Source organism: Aythya ferina (genome assembly GCF_964211825.1).
Source record: "Aythya ferina genome assembly, chromosome: 25".
Lineage (NCBI taxonomy): Eukaryota > Metazoa > Chordata > Aves > Anseriformes > Anatidae > Aythya > Aythya ferina.
In genome coordinates, this window is record NC_140323.1 from 6,029,160 (window position 1) to 6,057,156 (window position 27,997).

Consider the following 27,997-nt stretch of genomic DNA (forward strand, 5'->3'; position numbering starts at 1 on the left):
CGGGCGGGCGGAAATCCGGCGCCGCCCGGGCGGGGGGAGGCGGCAGGGAGGGAGGGAGGGAGGCGAGAGGCGCGGCCCCGCTCCGCTCCGCTCCGCTCCGCTCCGCTCGGCCCGGCCCCGGCCCCGGCCCGCCGCCGCCGCCATGGGCTGCACGCTGAGCGCCGAGGACAAGGCGGCGGTGGAGCGGAGCAAAATGATCGACCGCAACCTGCGGGAGGACGGCGAGAAGGCGGCCAAGGAGGTGAAGCTGCTGCTGCTCGGTGAGGAGCCCCGCGGACCCCGGGCCCCGCGCTGCGGGCGCCGCCTGCCCGGGCTCGGCCCCCCCCGGGGGGCTCCCTGGGGCTCGCGGTGCGGGGCGACCGCGGGCTGCGCCTGTCCGAGAGCTTGAAAAGCGCTCGGCTGAGCACGGGGCTGTCCTGGGGGCACCCCCCCGGCGCTGGCTCTGCGTGCCGGGGCCGTGCCGGGGCCGTGCCGGGGGTTCCTGCCCGTGAGGAGGAGGCGCTGCCCCCCGGGGGCCCGCCGGGCACGGGGCTGCCCCCGCGCCGCTGCCCTGCTGCGGGGTGGGGCGGGGCGGGGCAGGGGGAGCCCGCCCGGACACGGCCCCCTCGTGCCGGGCCGCCCGGGGCCTCTGCTTGGGGCAGCGCCGCTGGGCCCCGTCTCAGGTGGGGGCGGGTGGGGTCGCTGAGGGCCAGAACAAAGGCGCCTGGGTTCTCTCCTTCGAACAGGAGGAGCAGGCTAGCGATCCTGCCTTCCGAGGGGTCCTCCTCCTGTGAACGCTTCTTTTCCCCCCTTTTAACTTGTTTTCGCTCATATCCTTGAGAAAAGCGCTCTGAGCTCTGTGATCTGTGCACACGGAGAGCTTCCCGGCCGAGGGTCAGGATAATCCTTTATTCCGCGGGGATTTGTGCTGTTGATAGTAAGCAATGCGTGCACATTCCCAGGGAGAGCGCATGGCACGGTTCTCCCTTTGTGTTTCCTGTGCCAGGTTTTTTCTCTGCGGTCTGGTGTTCTCTGTGGCAACATGGGAAGGGCTGTAAGGATTTTGGGGCAGGACTGCCTGACCTTGGCAGCGGGTGACAGAGTCGGGGGAGTTACCCAAAAGGTTGTCCAATAATTGTCTTCAGAGCGCGTTAACCTAGAGCCTGGGTGAGACTCCAAAACCCAAGCAGCGGTTGTGTTTTGGGGTTTCTGATGGCTTTGGAGGCAATGAAATGCCTGCCTGCTGTGCCTTCGGGTACCTTGTCAGTAGTGGGGTCACATATGTCGAAGTCCAGTGAAGCTTTTCTGGGATAACTGGGAGGAGATCTGCGTCGGGCCTCGGATCGGGTTCACGCTTGGCTGTGGCCTGCATCCTGTCTCCACCGTCACAGCTTTCTAGTTGAAAAATCAGTGGAAGGATTCGTGCTGATCAAAGGGGGTTCGGTGGCGCTGAAATGCGCCCTCCCCACGTGCAGCTCTGTTAATGAGCAGGTAGAGCAGAGCAGCCAACTGCCAGCAGAAAATAATCTGCAGTGGGAACAAACGTCCTTTCGGGGAGGGATCGAGGAGCTGATGGAAAAGTTCACGAGTTTTTTCCATTGTTTGAGCAAGCATTTTTTTCCCAACGTAGCATTAAGATGTCTCGGATAAGTAGTGTCTCGTATCATTAACTCGTCGGAGCTCCTGCGGTGGTTTATGTAACCGGAGCGAGCCTCCCGCCGTTCTGCTGATGCAGTGAAGTTTAGCAGAAACGCATTTCTCTAGAGAGAAAAGTTTGGACTCCGTATGTTCCTCCCCGGCCCTGTGAAAATCGCTGCCCTACTTGGGGCTTCGCAGAGCCCCATAGATGAGGGTAAGGCTCGCGTGCGTTCTTTGCCAGGTCTGGGAGCTGGTGGGAGGTGAGCGCTGCACCCAGCACCAGGGCTTTTGTTCCTTAAACAGTGTCTCCTCCTTGGCAGAGGAGGAAGGAGAGGGGGTTGACGTGCCCCTTCTGCTTCCCGGAGCTTCCCCTGGCCTGAGGTGGGAGATGGGACCCCGCAGGGGTTCGGGTGCTGGCCAAGGTAGCGCCGCTCGCCGGGTGAAGGTCCGGGAGCTGCAGGTTTGTGCGGTGGCTCCCGCGTGGGGGTCTCAGGTCACCTGGAGCGTTTCGCTTCCACAGCACTGCCTGTTGAGGAACTCCTGCGAGGCTTTTTGGTCTTTCCCAGAAATAAACGTGAGCGGTGCACAGCAGCTGAGCCCGGGTCCTGCCACCCCCTGCCTGCGAGGCGATGGTTGCTCGGTGCCTGGCCACTCCCGAGCCGGGGCTGAGCACGTGGCAGTGGGCGAGGGCTCACCCTAGAGCCCCGCCGGCTGCTGCCGCCCCGCTCCACCTTGCCTCTGGGACAGCGCCATTGTGCAGGCGTGGGCATGCGATTTGCCTGACGTAGGAAGCCGTGGGATTTTCCAGCTGGGATGAGCAGCAAAGTGCAGAAGGGCCGGGGGCTCCGTGCTCCTGCACCTTCCAGAGGTGCTGAGACGGGTCTTGGAGGGCTCTGGGCAGCTCCGAGGCACAAAGTCACTGCTGGGTGCATGTGGCTGTCCCGCTGCACGCTGTGGAGAGGTGTGGAAAAGGCCTGGGGTGGGTGGGTGCAGCCGGCCCCAAATTGTGTGTGTGCAGAACGTGCCCGTCCCCAGCCCGCTGTGGTGGTACGGGGTTCGGATGCTCTGCGTGGTTACATTGAAGGGCTCTTGCTAATTCATGCAAAAATAATTAAACGCATAAATTCGTTCTAAAATAGCCTTCATCTGCGTAACTACCCCAGCAAACTGCGAGCTCTGCTACTCCTGGAGATCTCAGCTATTTTCCAAGCCTGCCGTTCTCCCCTCTTTTCCCCCAGTTCACCTCATGGTGCTCAGCCGGCCGTGGCTGTGCTTGCGTGAAACGCAGAGAAGGGCGTTCTAGGGACGCAAATCCAGGCCAAGCTGTTGTTGCCGTCCATACCACAGGTCCCTACAGGCAGCTTTCCTCTGCTTCTCACAGCGATGGTGTGTCAGGGGACTGCAGGGGCACCGGGCCCGGCCGCCCCTCGCCTCTGGAGCCGCTCAGTGCTCCCTGCGGGGCGGCGCCGTCCCCGTCCCGTGGTGGCTGCCACGTGCTGCCCTCGCGTCTGGAGCGCTCCTCCTGCGAGCTCTGGTCTCGTGAGTGGCCACGTGAGGGTTTTCTCGCAGGCGCAGCAGTCAGGGTTATGTTTTCAGAAGGCAGTTCAATATCTCCGTGCAGTTAGCTCTGTTAGCGTTTGGGAGCAGCTGCTGTGTGAATGAGAACCCGGCTCGTGGCGCCTGGTGCCCGGCCGGGGCTGAGGAAGGCTCTCCGTGTGCCCACCGCCTCCCGGGCTGTGCCCGTGTTGTTGCTGCCACTTTGCACCTCGCAGGGGTCGGCTGCAGGACCCGAACCCTTCTGCTTGGTCTTCACCCCCCAGGATGGGGTGCAGGCAGGAGAAGGCCAGGGAGGTGCCAAGTGCTCACCGCAGAGCGGCGATGGGAGATTTCACAAAAATCCATCTCAATCTTTGAGGCTTGGCCCTGGTCGCTCAGGGTGAGGGCCGGCCTCGCGTGCTGCTGCATAGCGCGAGCTCCTCGTGCCGGGCAGGCTCCTGCTTCAGCCGTGTGCTCGTGCAGAGCCGAGGGACGCGGTGCTGATGGTGCTGCAGGCGGAGCAGCTGGCTGGGGGTTCAGTGTTGTGCCCCATCCTCCCAGGGCTCTCTGGACAAGGTTCAAGTTTCATTAAACGCGGAGGCAGAGCATCACAATAACTCTTTTTTTTTTTTTTTAACAAAGAGGGATTTTTTAATTTGAACGCGGCTTTTTTAAAAGTTTTGAGCAATGAGCTAGCATGCAGCTGCAAAGGCACGGTGCTCCTCGCTTCTGGTCCTCGAGGTGCTCCTCCCTCATGGGAGCTCGGTCGAGCAGCCCCAGGGGCTTGGTGCTTGAGCTGGCTGCTGCTTGGTTTTGCAGCGCACCCCGCACAAAGCCAGACGGAGGTTGGGCAGTGCGCTGCCCCCCTCGCTCGCCGTGCCACCGCCTTTTGTTCCCGGCGATCCCATACAGCGATCCCGAGCAGCCGTGGCTGTCACCAGAGGCACGTCTCCTGTTTCGTGTTTTCCCAGTTGGTGTTTGGTAACCGCTCTGACTCGTTTACCCTTCTCTCCTTACCGTGGTGGCACCGACTGGGCCAGCTCTAAGGGCAAACAGCGAGCGGGAGCTGGGCCCTGGGGTGGGCAGAGGCCCGAGGGGAGCTCCGTGTGTTGGGGTGTCCGTACGCCCCTGCTCCAGGTGTGTGCTGCTTCCCAGCGGGGAGCTCATGGGCCCTGCCCGCCTGCTCGTTTTGATAAGTGTTTGTAAAAACTCAGGGCTGTTGCCCCTCCATCAAATTCAGCGGGGATTTAACATCAGTCCACCCGGGTCACAAGGAAAATGAGACACTCAGGCAGCAGTGCTAGCGAGGAACTTTTTTTCAGACCCTTGTCTTCACCGTTCCCTCCGTGTCTGCCCAGCCCAGGTCTCTGCTGCTCTGGGACACAGCTCCCACCTCAGGGGCCTTGGTGGCGGGGTCTGCCTGCCCCCCCCCCACACCCTTGTCCCCGCAGAGCAGCCTGTGCCTTTCCTCCCGTGGCCCTGCACGCGCCCCCGTGCTGGGTCCTGCCCAGAAGGGCTGCCTCGCTGCCTCCGTGCAGGCTGAACGTGGCTTTGGGCTGACTCTGCAGCAGGTTGGGGAAGGCACGGCGCTCAGCACCGCTCCTGCAGCACGTGGTGAGGCTGAAGGCAAAAAGCTGGGGGCTCAGAGGGGCGCCGGGGCAGCCAGCAGGGGTGGTCGCTTGCTTTTCGGCCGGGAGCTGCACCATGAGAGCGTGCTGCGGGGCTGTGGGTGGGGAGGGGGGGTCGGGGCCCTTGGCAGAGCACTGGGGGTCAGGGTGCTGCTGGCCGTGCCGGTGCTCATGGGGCTGCCGGGAGCTGGTGCCAGCTTTGCAGGGCACGGCCAGTGCAGGTGGTTCTGGCCGGCTGGCCGTTTAATGGTGGGGACGGGGAGGCTGTCCCGCTGTCTGTGGTTGTTCTCGGGCCTTTCAGTTCGTGGCTCGCAGCAGTGGGTCAGCTCCACCAGCCTTTCTGTGCGCTGCGGGGTTGGGATGAGGTAAAGTGGCTGTAAATCAGACGTGAACTTTGATTTGGTTCTTGCCATGGAGGAAAATAGTTTCTGTTGTTTGTTTTCCTTCCATAGAAAAAATTTTGTATCAAAGGTAAAATGGACGTCGCAAGAGTTCAGGCTGTTCCCATTACCTCACGCTGTCTCCCAAATCTTATTGCAGCTAGCCTTCAGCGTTTGCAGTGCCGGAGGCTCCCCCGGCACCCCTGGCATCCCGCACCGGGTGCAGCCGGAGTCGCTTCACCAGCGCTCGCAGCCTGCTTGGAAGCCGCTGGGTTCGTGGGCACCAGGATCTGGCCCTGCTGCAGCAGCATGCGAGGACAAAGAGCAGTCTGCGTCCTGCCAGGGCTGGCCTTTTCTTCTCTCCCCAGTTTCTAGTTTTCAATTTTACCAAAGGGGAGCTTTTTTTTTTTTTTTTTTTTTTTTTTTTGACACCTTTAGGTTTGTCTCTGCCTGGTTTTGCGCCTCTTTCTGCAGTTCCTCAGGCAGTTTGTCGGTGCCGGGGGTTGCTCCAGCCGTGGCCAGCCTGGAGCCTGTTGGGTGGATGTGGGATTCCCTGGGCCGTATCCAGCCCCCCCAGAACAGTTGAGCAATGCTTTTGGCCATGTTTGGCCGAGGAGCCTCGAAGTGAGGGCTTCGCCTGCCTGGCTGTGGGGTGACGCCGCCTGCTTCGCGTGCTGCAGGTACTGGCCCTGCCCTGGGTCTCTCCCCCAGCTCCCTGTGAGCCCCGCGTGGGGCAGCCACTGAAGGCTGCGTTAAAATTTTCCCCTGAAGCTTTAAGGCAGCGCTCAGGCGTTCAAAGCCTTTATGTAAAATAAGGCTGATGCCCTAGGAAGGTTCTAGGCAAAAAGAAAAAGGTGAAGGATGGGTGCGTAGGAGCTCGTGTTGCTTATGAGCCATTTGCAGCTTTGTGGTTTCAAGCCTTAATTTTTCAGGCTTACACAAACACTGATGGCCAAATAATGCAGGCAAGCCTCTCTCCCTTCCTTTTCCATACAGGGATGAGGTGGGGTTCATATGGGAAAGATCCACAGTTGCATGCAGCACGAGGGCTGCCTGCGGGGCTGTGTCGGGAACCCCCCACGTCGCACTGGGTGCCGGGGGGCCTCCAGAGTCACCGTGGTGCCAGGGCTCTTGGTGGTGAGGTTTTCAGAAGGGCTTCCTGCAGCGGATCCTCTGCTTCTGCTTCGTGCAGAGGCAGCGACAGCTCGTCCTGTACCATTGGCTCCTGCTAGCCCGAGCTGGGCCCTTTTGGGTACGGGTGTTGTTTTTTTTTCCAGTGTGTGGTTGTCGCTGTCACAGCGTGTCAGCCTCAGCTGTTCTGATTCCTGTTGACTTTTCTAACAATAGCTGTGTCTCGTGGGGCCCGGTGGCCTGACACCGCTGCCCTCCTTTCTGATGGCATCTCCTTTTCCTGATTCCCGGGGCTGGGTCCTGTAGTCAGCCAAGCTCTCCTGGCCTTGTGCTATCCGAGAGCTTCCCAGGGCTGTGCTGAAATAAATAAAACATCTCTGCAAGGGGAGACGTGATGGATATCGGCGGGGCCAGCAGCGTGCACAGCAGGGGGGGGTGTTGGGGCTGGGCACAGGGCTGAGGGCCGGGGGTGCAGCCTGCGCAGGAGGAACGCGTGCCAGGGCTGCAGCCTCCTGGAAAACCGCGTCCTAGGAGCGTGTTTGTGTATAAAGGCAAATATCCACGGCTGTTTGCTAGGGAGGGGCTAGAATAAATGTTGACAAAAGGAAACATCTGTGCTGTTCGGGAGATAGTGTCCCCCCGGGGATGCTTACGAGCACTCAAGCAGCCCCTGCTCCGCCGTGGTCCTGGTGCTGGAGGGGCCGGGCTCCCCCCGGCTGCGTGCTCCGGCCCCTGGGCTCCTTCCCAGCTGGGTGACCCCACGTTGCTCCCGGGGCTGTTCCCAGGCTGTTGGCTCTGGCAGTGCCTGTGAGCTTCGGTGGGTTTTGGGGTTCAGCGGGGGTTGAGCATCCCCTGTTTCGGCAGCGGTCTGCCGAGGTTTCTGCCAAGCTCCTGCTGTGGTTTCGCAGCGGATGCGGGCTGTTGCTGTAGTTACGAGCTGTGCGTGGCCTCCTCCAGAGGCTAGGGATCAGCAGCGTGTCAGCCTGCTAAATTTTTGGGCTTTAGTGGATATTCCAGGTGCATCTCTTCCAAGTCTCGAGTAAGGATTTGTTTTGGCAGTAACCTGGTTTCCCTCCTGAAACTTTCAGATGCTTCAGGGCTTTTCCCCTTAACTGGGGGGAAAAAGTCCTCACCCAAAGTTTTGATCGAGCTTTAGAAAGAGCACTTTGCTTAAAATACCTTCTGAAACAGTGAGCTTGCTCGGTGCTCGTGTCTGGAAGGTGCAGGTAGTCTTTGGCCTCCCTTTCTCATTTCCTCGGCGGCGTGAATGAAGAGGTAACTTCTTTAAATATGCCGTTGTACCTGGAGCACAGCGGTGCAGGGCTGCAGTTCCCAGTCTGCTCTGTGTTTTGGTGCCATGCTCGTTGCCCTCTTCCCCAAAATCTTGTGAGCTCCAGGCTGTGCGGGGCCCCTTGGCTCTGCACCGCTCATTGCAGCAGGGCCTGGGGCTGCCTCAGGTTCCCCCTCGTCCACCCCGGGAGTAAGCAGGGGCTGGCTGGGGGCATTTGTCCCAGCCGGCTTCTGGGGGAGCGATCCTGGCCCCGCGGGGTGAGCGGAGGAGCAGTGGCTGCAGGGGGGTCTTGCGGGGTCAGTCGGGGGGGAGCCGCTTCTGTCAAAAGCAGCAGGAGGTTTGGGAGGGGAAATCGCCCTCCCTGGGGCGCGCAGGCAGAGCTGTGGGATCAGTGTGTTCCTTGCTGCCAGTCTGGGAGAAGAGGCGTTGGGCTTGTGAAGCCTTCTCTGCACATCCCTGCTCCATTCAGCCGTGGTTTCTCCTGACGAAAGGTGATCTCCCTGTAACTGCTACCTGAAGCACAGAGGAGAGGCTTGCTCTGTGTTTGACAGTGAGAAGTGCCCAAGCAGTGTTCCAGCCCTGGTATTGCTGGGCCCAGTGACATCCAGTGGCTCATTTCCTGATTTTTCAGCTCCTCAAAGCGCTCCAGCTGCCTGCTCTTCTGGAGACCTGCAGGCCCACGAGCACTTCCAACGCCACGCGGCCTGCTCGCACTATGCAAAGCGTTCCAGTCCCTGCTCTTTTTCCTGCTAAAGGTACTCGACTGAAGCTTAAGCCCCGCTGTAAGTGCAAACAGCAGGATTCAGGGCAAATGGAGCTGTGTGCGCCCGGGAGCAAAGGGTGTGCTGAGTGCTGGTTACCCAGGGCCTGATGTGCATCGCTTTGTGCAAACCCTTTGCAGCCACTCAAGTGACTTGGAACAAGGCAGAGCAGCAGCTTGCCCGGTACGTGCAAATATTTAGACAAACTGCAAGTGTCAGAGGACAGAAATGAGACCTGGAGATGTTCAAGCTGGGGCTGGGAACTAAGTAAAATGCAAACAACTGTGAAAATTTGGAGAGGAGGGAGATTAAAGCACAGGTAGGCAGTGAGAGGGGGCCCCTGAAAATGCCATGAGCTTCATGGGAGTACGCAGCACTGGTGTCGTGGAATAGACTGGGGCAGTGTTAACGTGTTGGTTTTTTTCCTGAGCAATTTGGAGGAGAGCATGCCTGATGCCAGCCATTGCCTTGGTAAGCAGCTGCTGTCCCAGCAGGAGCTCCTGGCGAGTGATTGTGGTGCTGGAGGGCAGGCGCTTTAAAATGAGGGCTTAATGAGGTGCAGGGCCAGGGGGCCAGGCTGGGAGCAGACAGAAAAATTCCCTCGGGAATCCCCTCCCAGAGGAGGTGACACGCGGCAGCCCTGGCAGCCTGTCCTGGGCTGCCTCTTGGCAGGGAAAGGGGCAGAGGGTGTGGGTCACTTTTTCCTGCCTCTTGGTCCCTTAGCAGCAGTAGGGTGAGGAACGGGCACCCCGGTCCCCAAAAGCACGGGCTGCTGCTTTTTGAGGCCGCTGCTGAGGTGCGTGGGGTTGGAAATGAGAAGGGAAAGAGTTAAACGAATGTGGCTCGAATTAGTGTTGTATAACCAACTTGGCTGTGTTGTCATGGCATAATTGTATCTGATATTGTTTTGTCACTCAGATGACAGGCAGTTCGGCGATGCCTGCTGCAGCAGTGGATTATTTTAAGGTAATCTGAGGAAATGGCAGCGAGTCTGGCGATGAGAAAAGAGCCAGAGGTTGTGCTCGGGAGCCTCCTCCGAATCCCTGCGCAGGGCTCTGCGGGGAGGTGGCAGCGCTGAGGCTTTCCCATCACAACGGCCAAGTGAGGGGAATGCTTACCTGCGGAAAGAAACACGAGGGCTTGCGTGGAGGAGCCCTTGTGCAGAGCGGGGCGGAGGCGCCGGGTACACGGAGCCCTAACGCTCCTGCACCCAGCTGTGCGCGCTGCCTGGGGTTGTCACCAGCGTGCAGCCAGCAGGTCGCTGCGCTGGGTGTCACCCCTGCTAGAAGCGAGCCTGCCCCAGGAGAGGCAGGCATCCCGGGGGGCACAACAAGAGGAAAGAGCCCGCTCAGCTGGAGGATGCTTCCTGCAAGCTCCGGGATTCGGATAGAGTCCTGCAGAAGCGGGCTGTGGTGGGGAGCCCTGCTGCGTCGTGCGCTTCAGGCCTCCGGGGTTTGCTTGGGTGAAAGGTGTTAATTCCCTCGGAGATCTGAATAAAGGTTTGGGGGATTCTGCTTAAAGCTTGCCTTGTTATTATTTCTTGCTAACGTTTCTTCAACGGCTTTAAAGATGGAATGTGTCTTATGTTGCCTGTTCTGCCTGGAGCTGAGTTGGCAATATCTTCTCTTTAAGACTTTAGGGAAGGAAAAAAAAAAATGAATTATGCTTAGGAATAATTTAAAAGTTGAGTTCTTTGGTTTCCAGACATGGAAGTACTTTGTCATGAGAGACTCATCTGGTAACCCTTCAGCCTAGACTAAAGGCTAATTGATTTAAATTGCACCACATGCCCTATCTCGGAAGCAGTTTCCCTGCTGCACAGGGCAGCTGCTAGTGCTGCCGTCCCCGAGGGGGATGGTGAGGCAGCTAAACTCAAAGCAGTATCTGCAAAATCGGTGCTTAAAGGTGTTCGCGCGCAGCCGAAGCAAGCAGAGCGGCCGCGTGCCCCAGGCAGTGGCACTCTGCTGCTCAGACAGCAGCGTGTCCCTCAGCTCTTCTCCGAAGAAGCAGAAACCCTCGTCCAGCCACTCTGCGTACAGAGGCTGGAGGCACAGCCCTGTGATACAATTTGTTAAGGCCTCATTTGACTTTGGTTTCCTCCCACCTGACAGCCTGAGAACCTGTCATCCAGCTGCTTGTCCTGCTGCGAAAGCTCTTGCTGGGTGAAGAACCAGATCTGCATCTCCTGTCTTCAGCCACCAAGAGCTGTAAAAATATTTGACCACTTGCTGGGTTTGAAGCTCCCTAGGAGGAAATGCACATTCAGCTTGAAAATGACCTTGTCTGATGTTGGGGAAACTTTCTGTTGTAATTTAATACAGCAGCAGAGCCTCAGGAATCCACGTCAACATCTGGGAACTGACGGATGCACTGGGAGTGGGCACAGTGCGTGTCTGTAAAGGCAGCGTTGTCCTCGCTCAGTCCTGGGATGATTGCTGCCTTCTTCCGAGGGTGACAGCGTGCTCACAGCCGGTGAACGGCAGCTTGTATTTGGCAGAAAGCAGCCGTCCTGTGTGCTCCTTCCCAGCCCGTGCTGTAAGCCCTACCCTGACGTTCTTGCAAGTACTTCGTGTTCCTCCAGGTTCTCTGCGGTATTGCCCTTTCCTCCACCAAAACCCTGTTGGCTGAATAGGGAAGGTGAAACGAGCAAGCTAGAACATGTGTGAAGTTCCAAGCGAGGAAGCAGCGTACCCATCCTGCTCCCAAACCCAACAAAGCAACCTTCTGTCTTCGGGAGTTGGATTTCTGGGTTCCTATGCCAGCATGGCATCGAGCAGTGAGACCGGGCAGTGAATTGTTTGTTTTTGAGCAACAGCACTGCTTTCATGCCCTATTTGTGGTGCTGTACCTAGGAGCCGGCTTTCCCAAGGCTTCAGGGATAGAGGAGTGGAACTGGAATGCAGTGTAGTCCGCTTTGGGTGTTGCAAGAGGCTTGGGAAACGCTCTTTTTCTGGAAGAGCATTTCATCTACTTTCTTCTAGAGAAGTACGCCACAGCCCGGTTCTCACAGCCTCTTTTTATACCTGAAATTTGGTCTTTCCCCATCAGTCTGATAACCTAAAAGGGATTCTCCTCTCCCAACAAAACTCGCCTTGCTGGCAGCAATGCTGCTCAGGGTCACCAGTCCGCCAGTTCTCAGTGTGCGCTGGGGCACCTGCAGTCCTTGTGCTGGAAGTGAACGGCAGGCTGGGTCCCCTGGCCAGGACACCTTTAGTCACGTAACCAAATCCAGACAGGCTCAGCTTCATTCTTTGGGCTTCAGCAAACCCAGTTCTGCAGCTCGGAGCGAGCCCTTTAGGCCGAGCAGCCTGAAACCCATGGCTGGTCCAGCTTGTTTGCAGGCAGCTCCTGCTGCGTGGTCGCACGGGGCAGAGCAGAGCCAGCTGTCCGCTGGCACACAGTGACTCCTGCGTGCTTTCTGCGTGCTTCATCACTGGCACGGGCCTCGCATGGGCAATGCCCCCTGGCTGCTGCTGCTGCGGGGCTCGGTGAGCTGTGATAACGAGCTGTGATAATGCCGTGGCTTTGGGGCACAGAGCCAGTGCCCGCTGCACTGGTGAGCAGAGGTGGCTGCTGCCCTCGCTGCACCCTGGGAAGTGGGTGCAGAGCGCTCTGCGATGCCTTGGATTGAAAGCAACGTTGGTGAAAGGAGCCTCTGACTCGGCGGGCTGGAATAAGTCAGCCCCCCGCGGTGTGCAGGGGCTCAGCAAGGCAGGTTGCTCCATCCTCTGAAGGAAAGGCGGCTGCGATGCAGGCGTGGCCAGGTGCTGCTGCCCACAGCTCTGATACTTCAGCTGGAAGTCATCCTGTGGCAAGTGCTCATTTCCTAAGTAAACCTGCGGGTCTCTTTGTCCTCGGTTCCCCAGAATAATAAAGCTTGTATTGTGGGAAACGATGGAGAATAGAACTTGTTAATCAATTGCAATTTGCCTTGCATGCGCTGTGGGTGTGCCGTGCCGTGGTGGAGGTGCCCGACCTGTCCTGTGGCTGTGCTCCCCCGTGGGAAGCAGCGAGCGGCTGCAGCGTGAGGCCAGGTCCCTGCTCTTCCTGCTGGTGACTCACGGGTGGCCGGGAGTTGCCACTTCAAGTCTGGGCAGGCCTCGTTGGATTCTGCTGCGGCTTCTTGAGAAGCACCTGGCTCGGGAGTGCTGTCAGTGTGCTTTTACCACTGTGCTGTATTAATGGAGCACGGGAGCGCGCCTGGGTTTTTCTGTTTAGAACATTATGGGCAGCATTTGGCTGACCGCAAAGTGGCCGAGGGACCTTGCAAGATCTATCATGGTATTCCTGCTCTGACAAAGTAACACATTTCTGGCCTTTAATGTCCTAAGCTGCTTCACCTGGATCTGTGTGCAGAATTTGTGCATGTTTTTGAGCTCTCTTCTGAGTCTGCTCCCTTCCTCTGAATACCTCACAAGATTGCTCTGAGTTAGCTGTTCCTTGTGAAAGTGCCCCAGGATCTGTGGCTATCCCCACCTGGTTGTTCAAGGCCAATGCTTTTCTCTTGCTCAGCCCGGCGATAGTGGCCAGGACCTGATGGCATCCATGCATTTAGCTGTTGGGCTGCCTCGGACTGGAGTTAGTGAGCTGGAAACAAGGGGTGGCGGGCAGACAGTCTGTTAGATAAATCCTGAGGAGGGTGCAGCTATAGGTGCCATCCCTCCCCCGGGGACGGTACAGCTGCTATGGGGCTCTGCTAGCACAGGAAGCATCTTATTCCAAACCCTGTCAACCTCTCTGTTGGAAGTGAGGAGGGCACAATCTGCTTTTTTTTTTTCTAACTTTGCTAACTGGAATTTGTTTGTGCTTTTCAGGTGCTGGAGAATCTGGCAAAAGCACCATTGTGAAGCAGATGAAGTAAGTGAGAGTGCAGTCATGTGAACTGCATTTCAGTGCAAGATGAAATAAGAAGTGCCCTTGTGCTTTGGCTTGGGAGTGACGGCTTGGTTTTTTTCCAGGATTATTCATGAGGATGGCTATTCGGAGGAAGAATGCAAACAATATAAAGTGGTTGTCTACAGCAATACTATCCAGTCCATCATTGCAATCATAAGAGCCATGGGAAGGCTAAAGATAGACTTTGGGGAAGTTGCCAGAGCAGTAAGTATTTCACTTATTTCCCTTAGTCTGAGTTGGTGCTGTGACTTGTGTTAATGAATCCTGGAAATTCTGCCCATGACGCTTATAGTGGAAGTATGTTTGTTGCAAGATGCATTAGTGGGACACTTCACGATCTGTAGTTTGAGTGCTCAAATAAATAAATAAAAATCCCCAACCATTTGTATAAGGTATTTGAATTTTTAACAAAGCTCTTAGTTTTGGTTTAAATTGCTTGTCTTTGGACGTCAGTCCTCATTAGTGTTTCAAGGCGTTGTGCCAGTTAGTCTTTAAGCTGAACCAAATAAACTTTGATCACACTTGTAGTCTTAGCATTCTGAGGATTGGAGGCCCTCCTTTACCATTCAGTTCTGCTGATTCCTTGTGCTCTTTCTTACTGGTGTTCACCATCAGTACTTCAAGCTGGTAGAAACTGAAGAGAGGAAGTCTTAACTGTCGTGGTGGGGGAAGGCACAGGCAGAATGGGAAGTCAGAAGCTCCTGAAAATGAGTAGGAGATGGGATCTGTGTATTCTGGGCGGTGGCTGCACAGCCTGTGACGTTTGCTGACTTGCACTGATTCCTTGTGCTTACAGTTAATACACGGTAAGTGAAGTAACACACTTTGCTTCTTTGTGTCGCAACTGCAGATATTTGGAACTTAAGATACAAAGTGTCCTTGCTGAAGGGCATATATTCACTTGCGCACTAACCTATGCTGTTACTCAACTGTTCTCCAAACCCACCCTGGCATTCTGCTCCACCTTTCCTCTGAGCTTGTGCAGGTTGAGTGATGATCTCAGCCTGGCTAATGTGGCTGGAAGGAGGAAGATGTTAAAATCCAAGTTCCTTTTTTTTCAGTTGACCTGCCCAAGCTTAGCTTGCTTTGCAAAAGCAGAACAAGAGCTGAATGCCAAGAATTTTCCCGTGCCCCAAACTACGCTGAAGGGCAAACAACTTGTTACAGTTTTGTAGGGCAAGACCCAGGGTAACTAAATCTACTGCCTCCCAGCAAACCACAGCGTATGACTTGTCAGCATAGCACTGTACCCATAAGTGCAGCACGTGCAAAGACTCATAACTGAGCTCCGGCTCTGTATTGCAGTGATTTAAACCTTGATTAAATTAATTTAGGTGGCTGTTGCCTTGTGCTCGGGAGAAGTACCCTTTGGAGTAGCAGGCAGATTTGACTGTTTTCCAAGCTTTGCTGGTAAATGCTGGACAGTACAGATACAGATACTCATTGGAGAGGAGCAGATATTAGGAGGGAGACAGTCTGCTGCAGTTGAGAACTTGTTGGGATAGTGAAAGGTCTCTTACATCTGAAAGGAAGCTGGCAGGTCTGATCACTGCAGAAGTAAACATCAGTGTGGGATGTAGGTCAGCCTGTTTTCCACTTTCAAATTCTGCTTGTTAACTTGCTTAGTTTGAAAAGCTTGAGAAAAAGCTTGCTTTTCTGCTTGGGAAGTAAGGTCCTGCGTTAAGACTTCTGAAAAGAATTTTTTGTGCTCTGGGGCAGAGAGTCAAATGCGGATCAGTCTGTCCCATCTCCTGATGAAACACTTGATTAGGAAATCAGTCTCCTTTCCTTCTGACAGCTGTTGCAGCAAACAGCGTATCCTCAAAGCTTTAAACCTGTAATCATCCAAAACTTGCTTTTGATACTGAGATTTTCCTTGTTACCGTACTGTATGACACTGCTCTGATAAAGCTTTTTCAGTTATAAGCCATTATTTATAGTTTAGCTATAATAGCACATTGGCATTCTTACCTCTCCTCTGATGATGGCATCGTGTGCCACGTTACTGAAATGCAGCATTTCTGATGTGAATGCTGCCTGTTGTGCTGGGGTGGAGATCCCTGTGGTGTTGGTGCTACAGAAGTGTTGTGTGCCACAGGCTGCCACCCGCCAGCAGTGCATCCCACCCCACAGGCTGGAGGAGGTGGTTTCTGGCACAGATCTCACTTTTCTGACTGCAGGATGAAGAAGAACGTGGTGATTTGCGGGAGAAGACTGGACAGCATGGCAGAGGGGAACATGACTCCTTAGTGCAGTTGCTGCAGCCTCTAAGACAGTTTCTGATGCTAAGTTTTGATTTTGATTTTTTTTTCTTCACCTCTTCTTGCAGGACGACGCCCGTCAGCTGTTTGTATTAGCTGGAAGCGCAGAGGAGGGAGTGATGACTGCTGAGCTAGCTGGTGTGATCAAGCGATTATGGAGAGATGCTGGGGTTCAGGCCTGCTTCAGCAGATCAAGAGAATATCAACTTAATGACTCTGCATCATAGTAAGAGACCGTTACTGGCTTCTGGGTTCTTCACAGCAAACCAAACACTGGTCCTCAAAAAGGACTTCCGTGGCTGCAAGCAGACAGAAACCGCTTCCAGAGTGGGCGGACAGAAACCGTAGTCTAGCTGGGCTGGGTTTTCTCAGGGCTTGGCTCTCAAGCTGACTTTGAGCTTTAGCTGATCAGTCAGTTTTACTCTATCTTTTCCCTGCATATGAGACTAGAAAAAAGAAAAAGCATTCCTTGTTTTGAGCCTAGGTGAACTTGGCGATCTGCTTGGAGTGGAAGAACAATGTACCACCTTGCATTAAGATCAGTTGTTGCAGCAGATCATCAGCGACATGACCTTTACTCCTTCCCTGCAGAAGGGAGTAACTCTTCCTGAAACTGAGCTTCTGATTTAACTACCAAATTCACAGTGACCAACAATTTCCAATACTGGGCTCTCCTGATACTGGCAATTCAATATTCATATAGTTGTTTTCTTTAACAGCTCTCGCTACGCTTCTGTTTCTGTGCTTAACATCACAAAGGCAGTGCTGCAGGCGAGCTATAAACCTGCTTACCGTTCTATTTCTAAAATGCACACAATTGCTTAACAATTGGAAAGTTATGACTAGATAAATAGTGAGGAACGCTGTAGGCTGCTGCTGGCAGCTGGCTGGAATTAATGAGAATTTTGACCAGAATGCCTTATCTATTTCTAAGAGGCAGGTTAGTGCAGGGAGGGGAAACTGTTGCTTTTAAAAAAAACAAGACAGTTGTTGCTTTTTTCTTTATGGAAAAAATTGCATGCTTGGTCTCTCTAGAGCAAATGTTTTATAAGTCAGAAGGGATGACTTTGGGGTCAAGCATGCTTCCTGATGTCCACCTGAAAATTCTTCAGTTTGGCCGTGTTTTATGCCTTTGAAAAATTAGTTTGGAAGCACTTTATAAAGAAACTTTAGATGAGTCACAGCTGAGTTGCCTGCAGGCTCTGTCTGTGCAGAGCAAATTTTAGCTTGAAAATAAGCAAGATTTTTTTTTTTAAATTGTAACACATCGGCAGATAATCATGGGTTTAGATCAAGGTTAAGTGAGTTGACAAGAAGAGGCTCAGATTCTTGAGTACCTTTGCAGCACACAAGGAGGAAGCTTCATATTTAAAGGGAGAAAAAAGGATAGATGAGAATGAGTGAGTGAATAGATTTAATAAAAAAAAAGACGTGGGAGAGAGGAGGAAAGCTGAAGTTCTTCTTGCGCACAGGATCTAAGGCAGAAAACCTAAGAGGTTGAGTGGAGCTTAAGGAGGAAGCGAAGATAGGGAGCCCTGGCTTTGTGGTCTTGATGGTCTGCCTGGGAAGATAATGTGAATGAAGGCAGGCTGGAGAACAGGGCATTAAGGGGCCAGCAACAAGGCAAATTTGGGAAGAGAGGGTGTAAGCCTGCTTGAGTGCTTACATGGCTTCACCTGACTGCTTTTCAAAGACTGGGCTTTAGTGGGTTGTTCCTGTTCCTCAGTATCTGCGGCATGTCCCATCTCGGGTATGTGTGGACACCTGCTGTGAGGAGTTGCTCTAATGGGCTGGTGTCAAATCTGCAGCAAAGAGATTTCAGCCTGGTGATGACCCGTGTGGCATTTTTCTGATACAGGCGTCAGAATTTTGCTTCCTGTCCTAAGACCGCAGGAAGTTGCATGAAGTCAGCATTGTTTTTTGAATCAGTCGCCAGGCAACTCCACGGTTAGGAAATGCTGCGAGCGAGCACAGCGCAATCACACAGTTCAAGACCTGTTTTCTTCCATGGGCCCCCTGCCTTGCTAATGTACAGAACGAGTGGCCAAGTGAGCGTGTGGCCAGCATTTGCTCCTCTTTGCTCAGCACGTGGCCCCTGACCTGCCTTATCTTCTGGTGTTTCTTAAGTCCATGCTTAAAGGATGGCTGGCTTGCAATCCCTTCTTGTGGTGGTGATTGTGTAGGCAGTAGCTTTTGTGTGCAGTACTGCTGGGGGAACGTCACCTCTCTGCTCCTTTCAGTGGCTGTTACAAGCAGGACTGGGCTTGGCAGCCAGTGCTCTTTTTGGGGTGGCTGGTTTTTCAGCTGAAATTCTGCACTGCACTGTGTGTCAACCCTGGTGCTGGGCTTCTGGCATCAGATCAGACCCAAGGGCCTCTGCTGAGACACCTGAAAAGGAAAAAGAGCAAGATACAAATGATCACTTGTGAAAATGAGGTGGTTTGACTATCATCAGGAACTGACAGGAGTGCTGTGGCGGAGTGCTAGGATTTGGAAGGTTGTGTCAAATTCTTCTGAAAACTTTTCTCTCCACTGTTGCCTGCCTGAGCCATTCCCCTTGTGCAGTATGGATCCTGCCCATCGCGTGGGAGCTCACCTTGTAACAGTGTGCTTGTTGTGCATATGCAAAGGGTGTTGGCAAGCTCCTGAAGATAACCACTGGTAACACCAATCCAAACGATCTGTCCTGGAACCTGAGTGTTCTGCATGTTTTCTCTGGCGTGTGGTTTGGTTTTTGGAACAGTTGAGTTAATTCTTGGTGTAAACTGTGGATATTCAAACACTGGCATAAATGCTCAGTGTCTTCTCTTAGGCACCATCTGATAACGTCCCTCTAGCAACTGTCGTGCTCTTTTGGTGTGATGTTTCGAACGTCCCTGTTTGTCATATTGCAGTTTCCTATTCTTCTTTACCTCTTGACGTGAACAAACAGCTCTCCCTAGATCACCTCTCCTGTCTCCAGTGGGTGCTGTGGAGAAGCATTTGGGAACCCTGTGCACGATTCTTGGTGTCACAGCAACAGCAAACAAAAACCTGCGATGAGGCAGCAGTGTGGATGCTAAGGCTTATTGTCTTGCACATCTCTGCAGTCGCCTCTATCTGATACTTGTAAGTGTTGGAAAGCGGATAATGCTCTAAAATATTTTGCTTGCTGGTATTGCTGCTTTTTCCAAAGGTCATGCAGGCACCAAACTGCAGATACTGTTGGGAGCTATCCGCAGGCAATTAGCATGCTTTCTGATGAACTGTTCCGTATCCTGGCATTTCTTGTCACGCTCCCAAGTGCCATTTCTGGCCTGAATTCCCTTACAGTTATGATGCTGGGTAAAACCTAGATTTCTTTTTATTTTATTTGCTTCACTTTCAAATAGAACCTCTCCCATGTGTCTCCTGGTGCTACTTTCTTGTGATTCCTCCCGAGTAACACACCACCTTGGGATCACAGTTCAAGTTTCAGATGAGAGTTTTTTCATCTGCAGGTCTGTGTTGTAGACTTAGGGTCTGTCTGAACTGCTCCAAATGAGCATTTGTATTGATAAAGGTAACACGCAGCATTCCCTTTTCCTGGAAATCCTGCTCTGTTACCATGTTTTCTGCTTTGTTTAATGTCATCATCTGCCAAAACCGACCTAAAGATGCAGGGAAAGAGGAGGCAGACTTCTGAAAAAGACATCTTTTAGATACAGGATTCACCAGGTCTTCACCCTTTTTCTTCTTGCTGCAGGAAGGCTTGGCTGTAGATCAAGTCTGTGTGAACCGACCTCCTGTGGAAGGAGGAATACCGTTTGCATTTTCAGGCTGACACGGATGGGTTCTTGTGATAAGGCTTCTGGAAAGCTCGGCGTTCGGTGGCTGCAGACAAAAACCCAGCTGGGCACCAGGCTGCGCCTCTCCTGGCAGCAGGTCCGAGGCAGGCTTTGTCTGTGGCGCTGCCTCCCGGCTGTGGGGGCCGCCCCTCCCTCCCGCAGCTCTGGCTGCGAGTGCCTTTCGTAAGAAATGCTTTGTATGAATCTTTCAGAGCAGTTTTTGGCCTTGGGAGCATTCTTTCCAGCACTGAAAGGAAGCATGACTGAATTGTGAGGAAAATGCCACTCCGGGGCTCGTGTGAGTGTGTGGAGGAGGGGAATTGTGTTTTATTCACCTCCTGAAAGCTGTGTGCTCCAGAGTCCTGCTGCTGCTGTCAGTGCTCCTTAGCAGAGCAGTCGGCCTGAGCGTGAGTCAGGATGGTGCTGAAGCTGATCAGGCTGGAACTACACATCCACGCACACGTCGGTATCGAACCAGGGCTGTCCTGAGAAGGCTTGGAGGGTCACTAACGCAAACATGAGTTATGCTGCAGGCTTTTGGTCAGCACTTCTGTGCCCAAAGCCTAGTTTTCAGTGTGGAAAAAGAAAAAAAAGAAAAAAAAAAAACAAGGAAAAAAACCACCCTTTTGCACGCTTGCGTTTGCGAGGTGGTGTTGAGCATGAGAAATAGCTGGTTCTGTAAACACACGGGTACGAGGTGGGGAACAAGTGTCGCAGCCTCAGCGTATGACTGCAGCCCAGTGACAAAGGAGGTTGTGAACAGGGCTGCAAGCTGCGTGGGATGTGGCAAGATTCAGTAAGGTGTGCATTTTCAGTTCTTGAAACAGTATTTTAGAGGAACATCTGTAAACTCTGAGGCAAACTGAGTGATGAGTAGCTCAAAGCCATGAGTCTCAGACTGTGCTTTTCCTTTTTTTTTTTTTTTTTTCCAAGTTTCACTCAGCCTGTATGTCATGGAGGGAGACGGAGGTGGTCAGCACGGACTGGGCTTCTGCAGCTGGGAGGCGTGCGGTGGGCACGGTGGTTTGTGCCCACAAAGTCATCTGCCCCTGGCGAGCCCCAGATAGCTGGGGGGGGTTGCGTGTACATGGGAACTAGTACCAAAAAATCCCCTGCTCAAAAATCCAACTGCTTCAGCATTGTCATGGGGTCTGGTATTTACTTGCCCTTGGAGTCCCTCTGAATTAATCTAGCCGAGTTTATTTTTAAGGGAACGTGCAGATGGAGTACTGCTTAACCTGATACACCTTGTTCCGCTGATCGATATGCAAGTGTTCGAGCGGCACTTTGCAGTGCAGTTGATGGGAGATGCCCCTATTCACTCCTGGCTGCCTAAAAAGCCTTAAGTGGGAGTTATGCCAGTTTCATTGCCCAGACTCCTGATGCTGAAAGCTGGCAATTAGGAGCAGATGCTTTACAGCCTCAGCTTGCACATTTATCGTTTCAGTGATTTGGGGCAGCCCTGTGACCTGCATCAAAGCCAAGCTGTTAAAAGTTGCTGGGTCAGTTCTTAGGTTTCATTTCCATCTCTTCCATTGGTTCTCAACCACAGTGTCCCAGCTGAACTAACACTGGTAGGAAAGAGGCTAACCACTTGGGCAAGTTAAATCCTCAGCAGAAATGCTTACGAGAAGCCTAACGAAGAGAGCTGCCTTCCAAATTCCGTTTTACCAAACTGAATCTAAAGCCAATCCCAAGCGTGAGTTACGGGCGCCGTGGTGCTGTGAAAGAGCAGTTTGCAAACCTCTCATCCCACTGGACAGGAGGAGGGAATGAGGGGAGTTGGCCTGTCCTGGGCTAAAACCGCTTGCAGATCCCAGCCCTTGGAGAAGAGCCCTGCGGTGCAGGAGGCTGGCAGGTGGGCTGGGTTCTGCTGGGGCTCAGAAAATAGGTCAGCACTGGGCCAGCACCCGCTGGTGCTCCTGGCAGAGGAGGGAGATGCCGCTCGGTGGGCTGCCTGCTTGGTGAAAAAGGCGAGTGAACTTTGGGCACAACGTTTGCTTGTGAGCAAACTCTGCCCGCTAATGGTCTGTGATGCTGCTTGCTTGGCATGGCAAGGTCGTTAAGATAGCGTAACACCGTTGTGCCACCGTGACAGCTGTACAGTTCTGTGCTGATTAAAAAGACACTCAGGGTAAAGGTGTGCCCGTAGCTGTGAGAGGTCCCTTCCAAATGGAGCTGCCGTCATCTCTTCTGCTTCCACCAGTGAGAAGGCTTCACTGTCCTCATAACGGGCAAAAACAAGCTCAGAGGTGTTGCTGGTTAGGGCACGATTTATGGTGCTGCAGGAAATGATGTATCCGAGAGCCAAACTTCAAAGGGAATCTGCTGAAGCTGAAATGAAGTCGGGGTCCTGGTGAGCACGGTGCTGTGGTGCCATGGAGAAAAGGGCGCTTCCAGCAGCCCTGGGCTCTGTGGGGCCGCCCGCAGGCACGCGGGCTTCCCAGCATGTCATGTTTGCAGCTTGAAAGAGTTACAAATTTCTGCTGCATCCTCCCAGAAGCTGGGATTAAGGCACCTCTGGTTGTTAGTTTGCTGTTGCTGAAGTAGGTGAATGAATCTGCTTGCTGTGGCGCTGGTCTTTGCGCTTAATTCCTTCCTGCTAGTTTGTTTGATGTATTCTTGCCCTTTAAAGTGAGCCACTGGATTTATTGCCTTGTGCTTTGATGTGAAAAACCTTGACTACTTTGAATTGCCCCAAGAGATACCAGTCTTGGTATGGCTTCTGCATCAGCAGTACCTCTTGTGCTAGCCTCTGATTAAGCACTGCTCCTGACCAGCTGAACTCCACCTAACACGTGCTGCAAGGCCACATGAAGGGGGTTAAAAAAAAAAAAAAAAAAAAAAAAAGATAACCATCCCGAGGCAGACCCAAGGGGATTTGTCTGTTTGCTGCGTGTTTGAGGTCTGCATTGTGTGAAGAGGGTGAATAAGTTCTGTGATGACTTTCTTCTGCAGTTTATAAAAGATTCACAGCAAACACAGAGGCTAAAAAAAGCTCATCTTATGTTGTCTCTTCTGGTTTAGTTACCTAAATGACTTGGATAGAATATCCCAGCCGACCTATATTCCAACTCAGCAGGATGTTCTGCGGACCAGAGTTAAAACTACAGGCATCGTGGAAACTCACTTCACCTTCAAGGACCTCTACTTCAAGTAAGTGAAGGGCAGCGTGTCCCTGTGGACTGCGGTGATTTCCTTGGTGCGTGACAGTAAGATCTGCACCCCCGGTGCAAAACGCCTCGTGCTCTTAAGTGTCCTCGCCTCCGTTGTACTCCCTTTCTACTGGTGTTGCTCACTGGAGATACTGGTTTGACTTTTATTTGCCTTCTTCTATTCTTTTCAGCTGCTTTTATGTTGGAATCGCACACACAGGTACTGACTGCTTGTTTACAGGATCAGAAAAAAAAATACTAAAAGGACACTGACTCCTGGGTTTTGAGTTTGAATTTAACCCCTTTCTTTGAATGGAAGAGAAGGGCTCTCTGTGAAGACCCAGCCTTGGCTCTGGGGTGCATGGTGTTCACAAAGCCAGTGATTGCTGACTGACACTTGCTGCAGAGGAGGAGTGCTGGGGCCTGGCTGCCTCCACGTGGTACTGCAGAGGATGGGACTTGCCTCCCCTCTCTGCCTCCTAAATTCAGCCCCTGAGGGGCTCAGCTACCAAGTCTGGTCCTGGCAGTGTCCCTTTCAGTATCACTAACCAAACTCCCTCTAACCTTTTAGCAGCTGCTAGTGTGCAGTCGAGCTGTCTTCCCTGCTCTTGGTCTGCTCCTTAGAAAATCCTCGCTTTGGGTCGCGATCACGCTCCTAACAACCAGCCTGGGGACCTGGGGGTGAGCAGTGCTGTCGCAGGACGTGGGTGTAGAAAAACAGTGCCTGTGTCTTGGGCGAATTCCCTTCATCCTATAGCAATGTTTTCAAGCTTTTGTTGCTGAAAGCCTTTAAATTTATTGGCTTATTTTTAGTTTGTGTTTGAAAACAGTTTGGAAGAACTATAGCAAAAATCCATGCATTGCTTATAAAACTGGATCCATTTGCACGCTGTTTGGGAGAGCAGTACGTTTTGGCTTCTGAAATGTCTTAACTTATGAACTGTTCTAACAAAAATGCCCAAACACTTTGCGTCTCGGAACTATTTATATGGCTTGTGGTTCATCTAGGGAAAACTTGTCTTCCATCACAATGTATTGGGATTAGTATTTCCAGCTGCAGTGTGTGGTGCTCTTTCAAAAATCATCACGTCTGACTAATGGGAGAGTGAGCTGGAGGTAGCAGGCATATTTGATTTAATCATTGTAGCCCTTCTTTCAAAGTGAAATGACTGAGCACTCTATGCACATGCCTCAGAGGGGGTTGCTCTTTCCCCCACCTCCCCAGAGGCACACAAGGTGTCTCATCTCAGAGGGATTTGCTCTGCAAAGGAAAGCATTAATGCATCTTAAACCCTGAAGCTGCCATCTTTCCTGCGACAGAAGCCTTGATGTTAAATCTCAGACATTAATAATGGGCTGAGGTAGCTTTAGTGTAACTGTGACTTGAATTTGGATTAGCTTGGAGAAGCTGAGTTGTCAGGGATGCTATTCCTCTTCAGATGACTGTGTGCTAAAAGCAGAGAGTAATGGCGAATAATGCAAACTAAGTAAACAGCCAGTATCTTTGCAGAGATTTTCATCTTTCCTTCTGTGCTCCACTGGGACAGTTTACCTTAAATAGAAAATTGGAGTTAGCTGAACTGCTCTTCTGGCTCCCTTGTTTGCTGTCATTAAGTTGTATTGCTTTTGGCCCACACTGGATAGTGTCTCTTGTCTATGTGTTTGCTGTGATAACAAATCGATGTTTATGATTTCCATAGCTCTTGGATATTGACTTGTATCTGGCTTGATTTAATTAAGTCACAGCACATCAGAACATAGTGGGCAACCCTGCATCTCATCAAAATGCTTCAGTGAGCAGGGTGTTGTAACCATCCAAGGTGCTTGCATCTCTTCTATAGCCAGAAATTCTGTAAGTAGCTGAAGCCTTTAAACTTCAGTAGACAACAGACACTTATTTTTGAAAACAAACAAACAAACAAAAAGCTGTTTCTTAACCTCATTAATTCTTCCGAGTCCCAGCAGTAGCATGCAGGTAGCGTGTTCCAGATAATCCTTTGTGAGATGCAGTGTAAATGAACTGGAAGAGCTGGCTGTGAGTAGGTGTTTGGAGTCCAGTCAAGCAAATGGATTGTTGCTAAGGAAATAGAAGACAGAGAACAAAATAAGCATGCCCTGATGAATCAGCAGACTTCTGGATAGTGATGTAGGTGAACCTCTACTTCTTCCTGCTGAAATTGCTCTAAAAAGAATTCAGTGAATTCTCCTGAGGAAGGGAGGCTCCGCGTTGTTGGCCCTGCTGATGGAAGGCTGTGTACCTGTTTTTCCCTAACCCCTGCTTGTTGGAAAGTCCTTAGCTGAGCCTCCCCATCTCTTGTGGATGGGGTGGTGGCCAGGGAGAGAGGTCTCCTTAGCTCCTGAGACTTTTCTTCTGCCTCTCCCAGGATGTTTGATGTTGGTGGCCAGCGGTCAGAGCGGAAGAAGTGGATCCATTGCTTTGAAGGCGTGACAGCAATTATTTTCTGTGTGGCCCTCAGTGATTATGACCTTGTCTTGGCCGAGGACGAAGAAATGGTATGTCATCGAGAAGTTACTAACGCCTGGCTGGGTGGCCCTGTAGCAGAAGGGAGGTGGAAGCAAGTGCAGATCTTATCCTGTGTGGGACGGGCATGTCTCTAGATCGTTCCCTTTGTTATGTGGTGGTTGTTCCCTGAAGTGGCCTGAGAGCTGTAAAGAAGAGCACTTCCTTGCAGCAGCCTGTGGTATCTTGCCCCAGAGAAAGATAACTGTAATGCACAATTTTCCCCAGGGCCTGTGTACAGGAGGGTGGCTCGTGGTGCTGGCCCCGCAGCCTGCTTCCCGAGGTGTGAGCTCCTCCGTGGAGGGTCGGGCATGGGCTGGGGGAGCAGCGGGGTGAGGCAGCACCAGCCTCAGGGCCACGGGCACTGTTCCTGATGCGGTGACAGTGAGGACGTGCGTGTTTAGCAGTGTAATGCTTGGTGCCTTAGTCTGGCCTTTGTAGTAAAGCCTGTCTGCCCCCACCTCATCCTCCCTAAATAGCTCTGGAGTGATGCATTGCCTTCTTCTTTTTTTACTTTTCAGAACCGGATGCATGAGAGTATGAAACTGTTTGACAGCATTTGTAACAACAAATGGTTTACAGACACCTCGATCATTCTTTTCTTGAACAAGAAAGACCTGTTTGAGGAAAAGATTAAGAAAAGCCCATTAACGATCTGCTATCCAGAATACACAGGTAAGGTTGGGCTCATGAAATGGCATCTTGTTTGCATCACCAGGGCCAGGAATGAGTCAGTTAAAGCCTACAAAATCCAAGATTATCTTTTTCCCTGTTCCCATCACTGTGTCTCTCGGGCAGCATCTCTGAGCTGTCCAGCTAGCTGATAACTCATTTTCTCAGGAGGGACGTGGTTGTGCATGGCTGTGGTTTGGAATAGCCTTTGTCCATGTGTTTTATGGCCTGGAGTTTGAAAAGCAAAGACACTTAACAGTATTGTACTTCAGCAAGTCAAGGTCACTGTGTTTTCCACATTATACTAGGACAATGCTTCCATTTAACATCTATTTTAGAGGCTATCAAGTTTATCCACATCCTGGGTAAGACCCTTGTTCACTCTGGTGTCTGTTTCAGCTATAGTCTGTTCTGCAGCCCTTCCCTGCTGCCACCTGCACAGGGACGGTGTGTTACGTGGTCAGTGCTTGAGGCATTTAGATTTTTGAAGCTGCCCTTCCCTCAAACCTGGTTGTTCCTGTCATTGTCGCTCTTGCAATATAACTGTTTCTAGCACAAAGCCTTTTGGTAGCCGATGTGCAGCGTTCCCTTTTGGATCTCGCAGGTTGCTCGTGAAGAGGTGTGATGGTGATGTTCCAGTCTCTGAGCGGAGGGTCTGGGGTGGGGAGCAGTCGGAGACTTGCAGCAGTGAACAACTTGTCCAAGGTCACTGGGCAGAAGCTGGGAATAGACTTCAGATTTGCAAGAAGGGGTTAATTGTGGATTTGGATTTGTAGCTGGATAAGGCAGATGGTTGCAAGCAGCTTAATATGTGCTTAAAAGATCTGTGCAAAAACTCTCTGCTGTGAACTGCTGGCTAAAGTAAGGGCTCTTATCTTTGTCAGGCTCCAACACATATGAGGAAGCAGCTGCGTACATCCAGTGTCAGTTTGAAGATCTGAACCGAAGAAAAGACACCAAGGAGATCTACACACACTTCACCTGTGCCACTGACACCAAGAACGTGCAGTTTGTGTTCGATGCTGTTACAGATGTTATCATTAAGAACAACCTGAAGGAATGTGGACTCTATTGAGAAGGGGCGTGGGAAGAAGGTAAAGCTAAGCTGCTTGGCTGCGCGCAGAGTTTAAGCTTTGCACACCAGCTTGGTCTGGCTTTGTCTTGTACTGCACTAATGCTCCGTGTTCTCTTTTCAGTTCTTATGATGTGGCGTTTTGAGAACCAGACTCTTTGCTGCCTCATGGGGACAGCTGCAAGCATGAACAGGACCAGGGAAACGAAAACAGCATGCAGAATCGTTGCATTCTTTAGCACAATCTTCTGTATTAGGGACCTTTATATTGATATGGGATGTTGAAGTTAGGTCAAGATGGAACAACTGTTAGTGTGACTAGATCATCCTGGCATCGTTTGGATGGTGTAATCTCAAATGTGTACAGCTGTTGTGAAGTTAAGGTGCTGGATTCCAGACCTTCGATATGTAGCTTTCTCTCTTTCTTTGGTTAACAAGCCACCACTAGTCTGTTTTTAAGGTTTTTTCCATCAAGAAAACTATAACTTTACTAAATTTTATTTCTTTATTTGCAAACAAATCTTGTTTTAAAAATAAAAACAAAAAAATCACTTAACTATGCACATGTGACCAGATCATGCAGAAAGTATTCCTCTTAGCAGGAACTCTTTGTTTTTAACACTTGGTATGGTCAGAATTTAATATTTCTGCAACTACTTAATGGATCCTTAGAGCTCTTACGGCGATAGCTTCGGCTTTTTCTGATGTGTAGTTTGTTACCGTCCTGCTACCATAAGGCTTTTTAAAGAAGCTTCTGCAGCAGGATATACGAAGTCTTTTTAGTTTATGGTTAGGGGTTAACCTGATTTATGCTGATATCCAAATGGGATTTATACTGTGTGGTAAGCATCAAGCCAGCTTTGTGGTGGACATGTACCCGGGCTGTGTCAGTTGGAGAGCTGAAATGCTGAGCTCCAAGTTAGATGGAAAATGTGTGCTGCTACAGAGCTACTAAATCAACCACTTAGATTCTTGTGCATTTTTGGTCTAAACCGGTGGGCAATTTTTTAAAGGGTGCACTTTGTTCTGCATTTACCATGGCTTTTTCTGTTCGGAGACTCTTAAACTGTATTGACAGCATGCCTTTACTTTGTATATGTGGTGCCAAATTCTTGTTTGCCATTGTTTTTACTGTAGTAATGTTCAGAACCAGTCAGTACATTCCTTTGCTGAACCATTGCATTTAGACTCTTTTCCCAGTTTGTCATGTGTACAGTTTCAATCTGTTATAGTTGTTGGCAGTATTAAAATGGTGAGTAAACAGTTGAGC

At 51.9% G+C, this 27,997-nt stretch overlaps 1 protein-coding gene across 1 annotated transcript; it reads left to right on the forward strand.

The window, feature by feature from the left end:
• Nucleotides 1–14: 14 nt before the first annotated feature.
• GNAI3 (G protein subunit alpha i3) lies at nt 15–27,990 on the forward strand. The gene is made up of 9 exons (XM_084498071.1): nt 15–260; nt 13,159–13,201; nt 13,303–13,444; nt 15,570–15,727; nt 22,335–22,463; nt 24,847–24,976; nt 25,505–25,658; nt 26,540–26,749; nt 26,852–27,990. The coding sequence occupies exons 1-8, from the start codon at nt 143–145 to the stop codon at nt 26,728–26,730; spliced, it is 1,065 nt and encodes a 354-aa protein (XP_084354197.1). The 5' UTR covers nt 15–142; the 3' UTR covers nt 26,731–26,749; nt 26,852–27,990.
• Nucleotides 27,991–27,997: the final 7 nt, after the last annotated feature.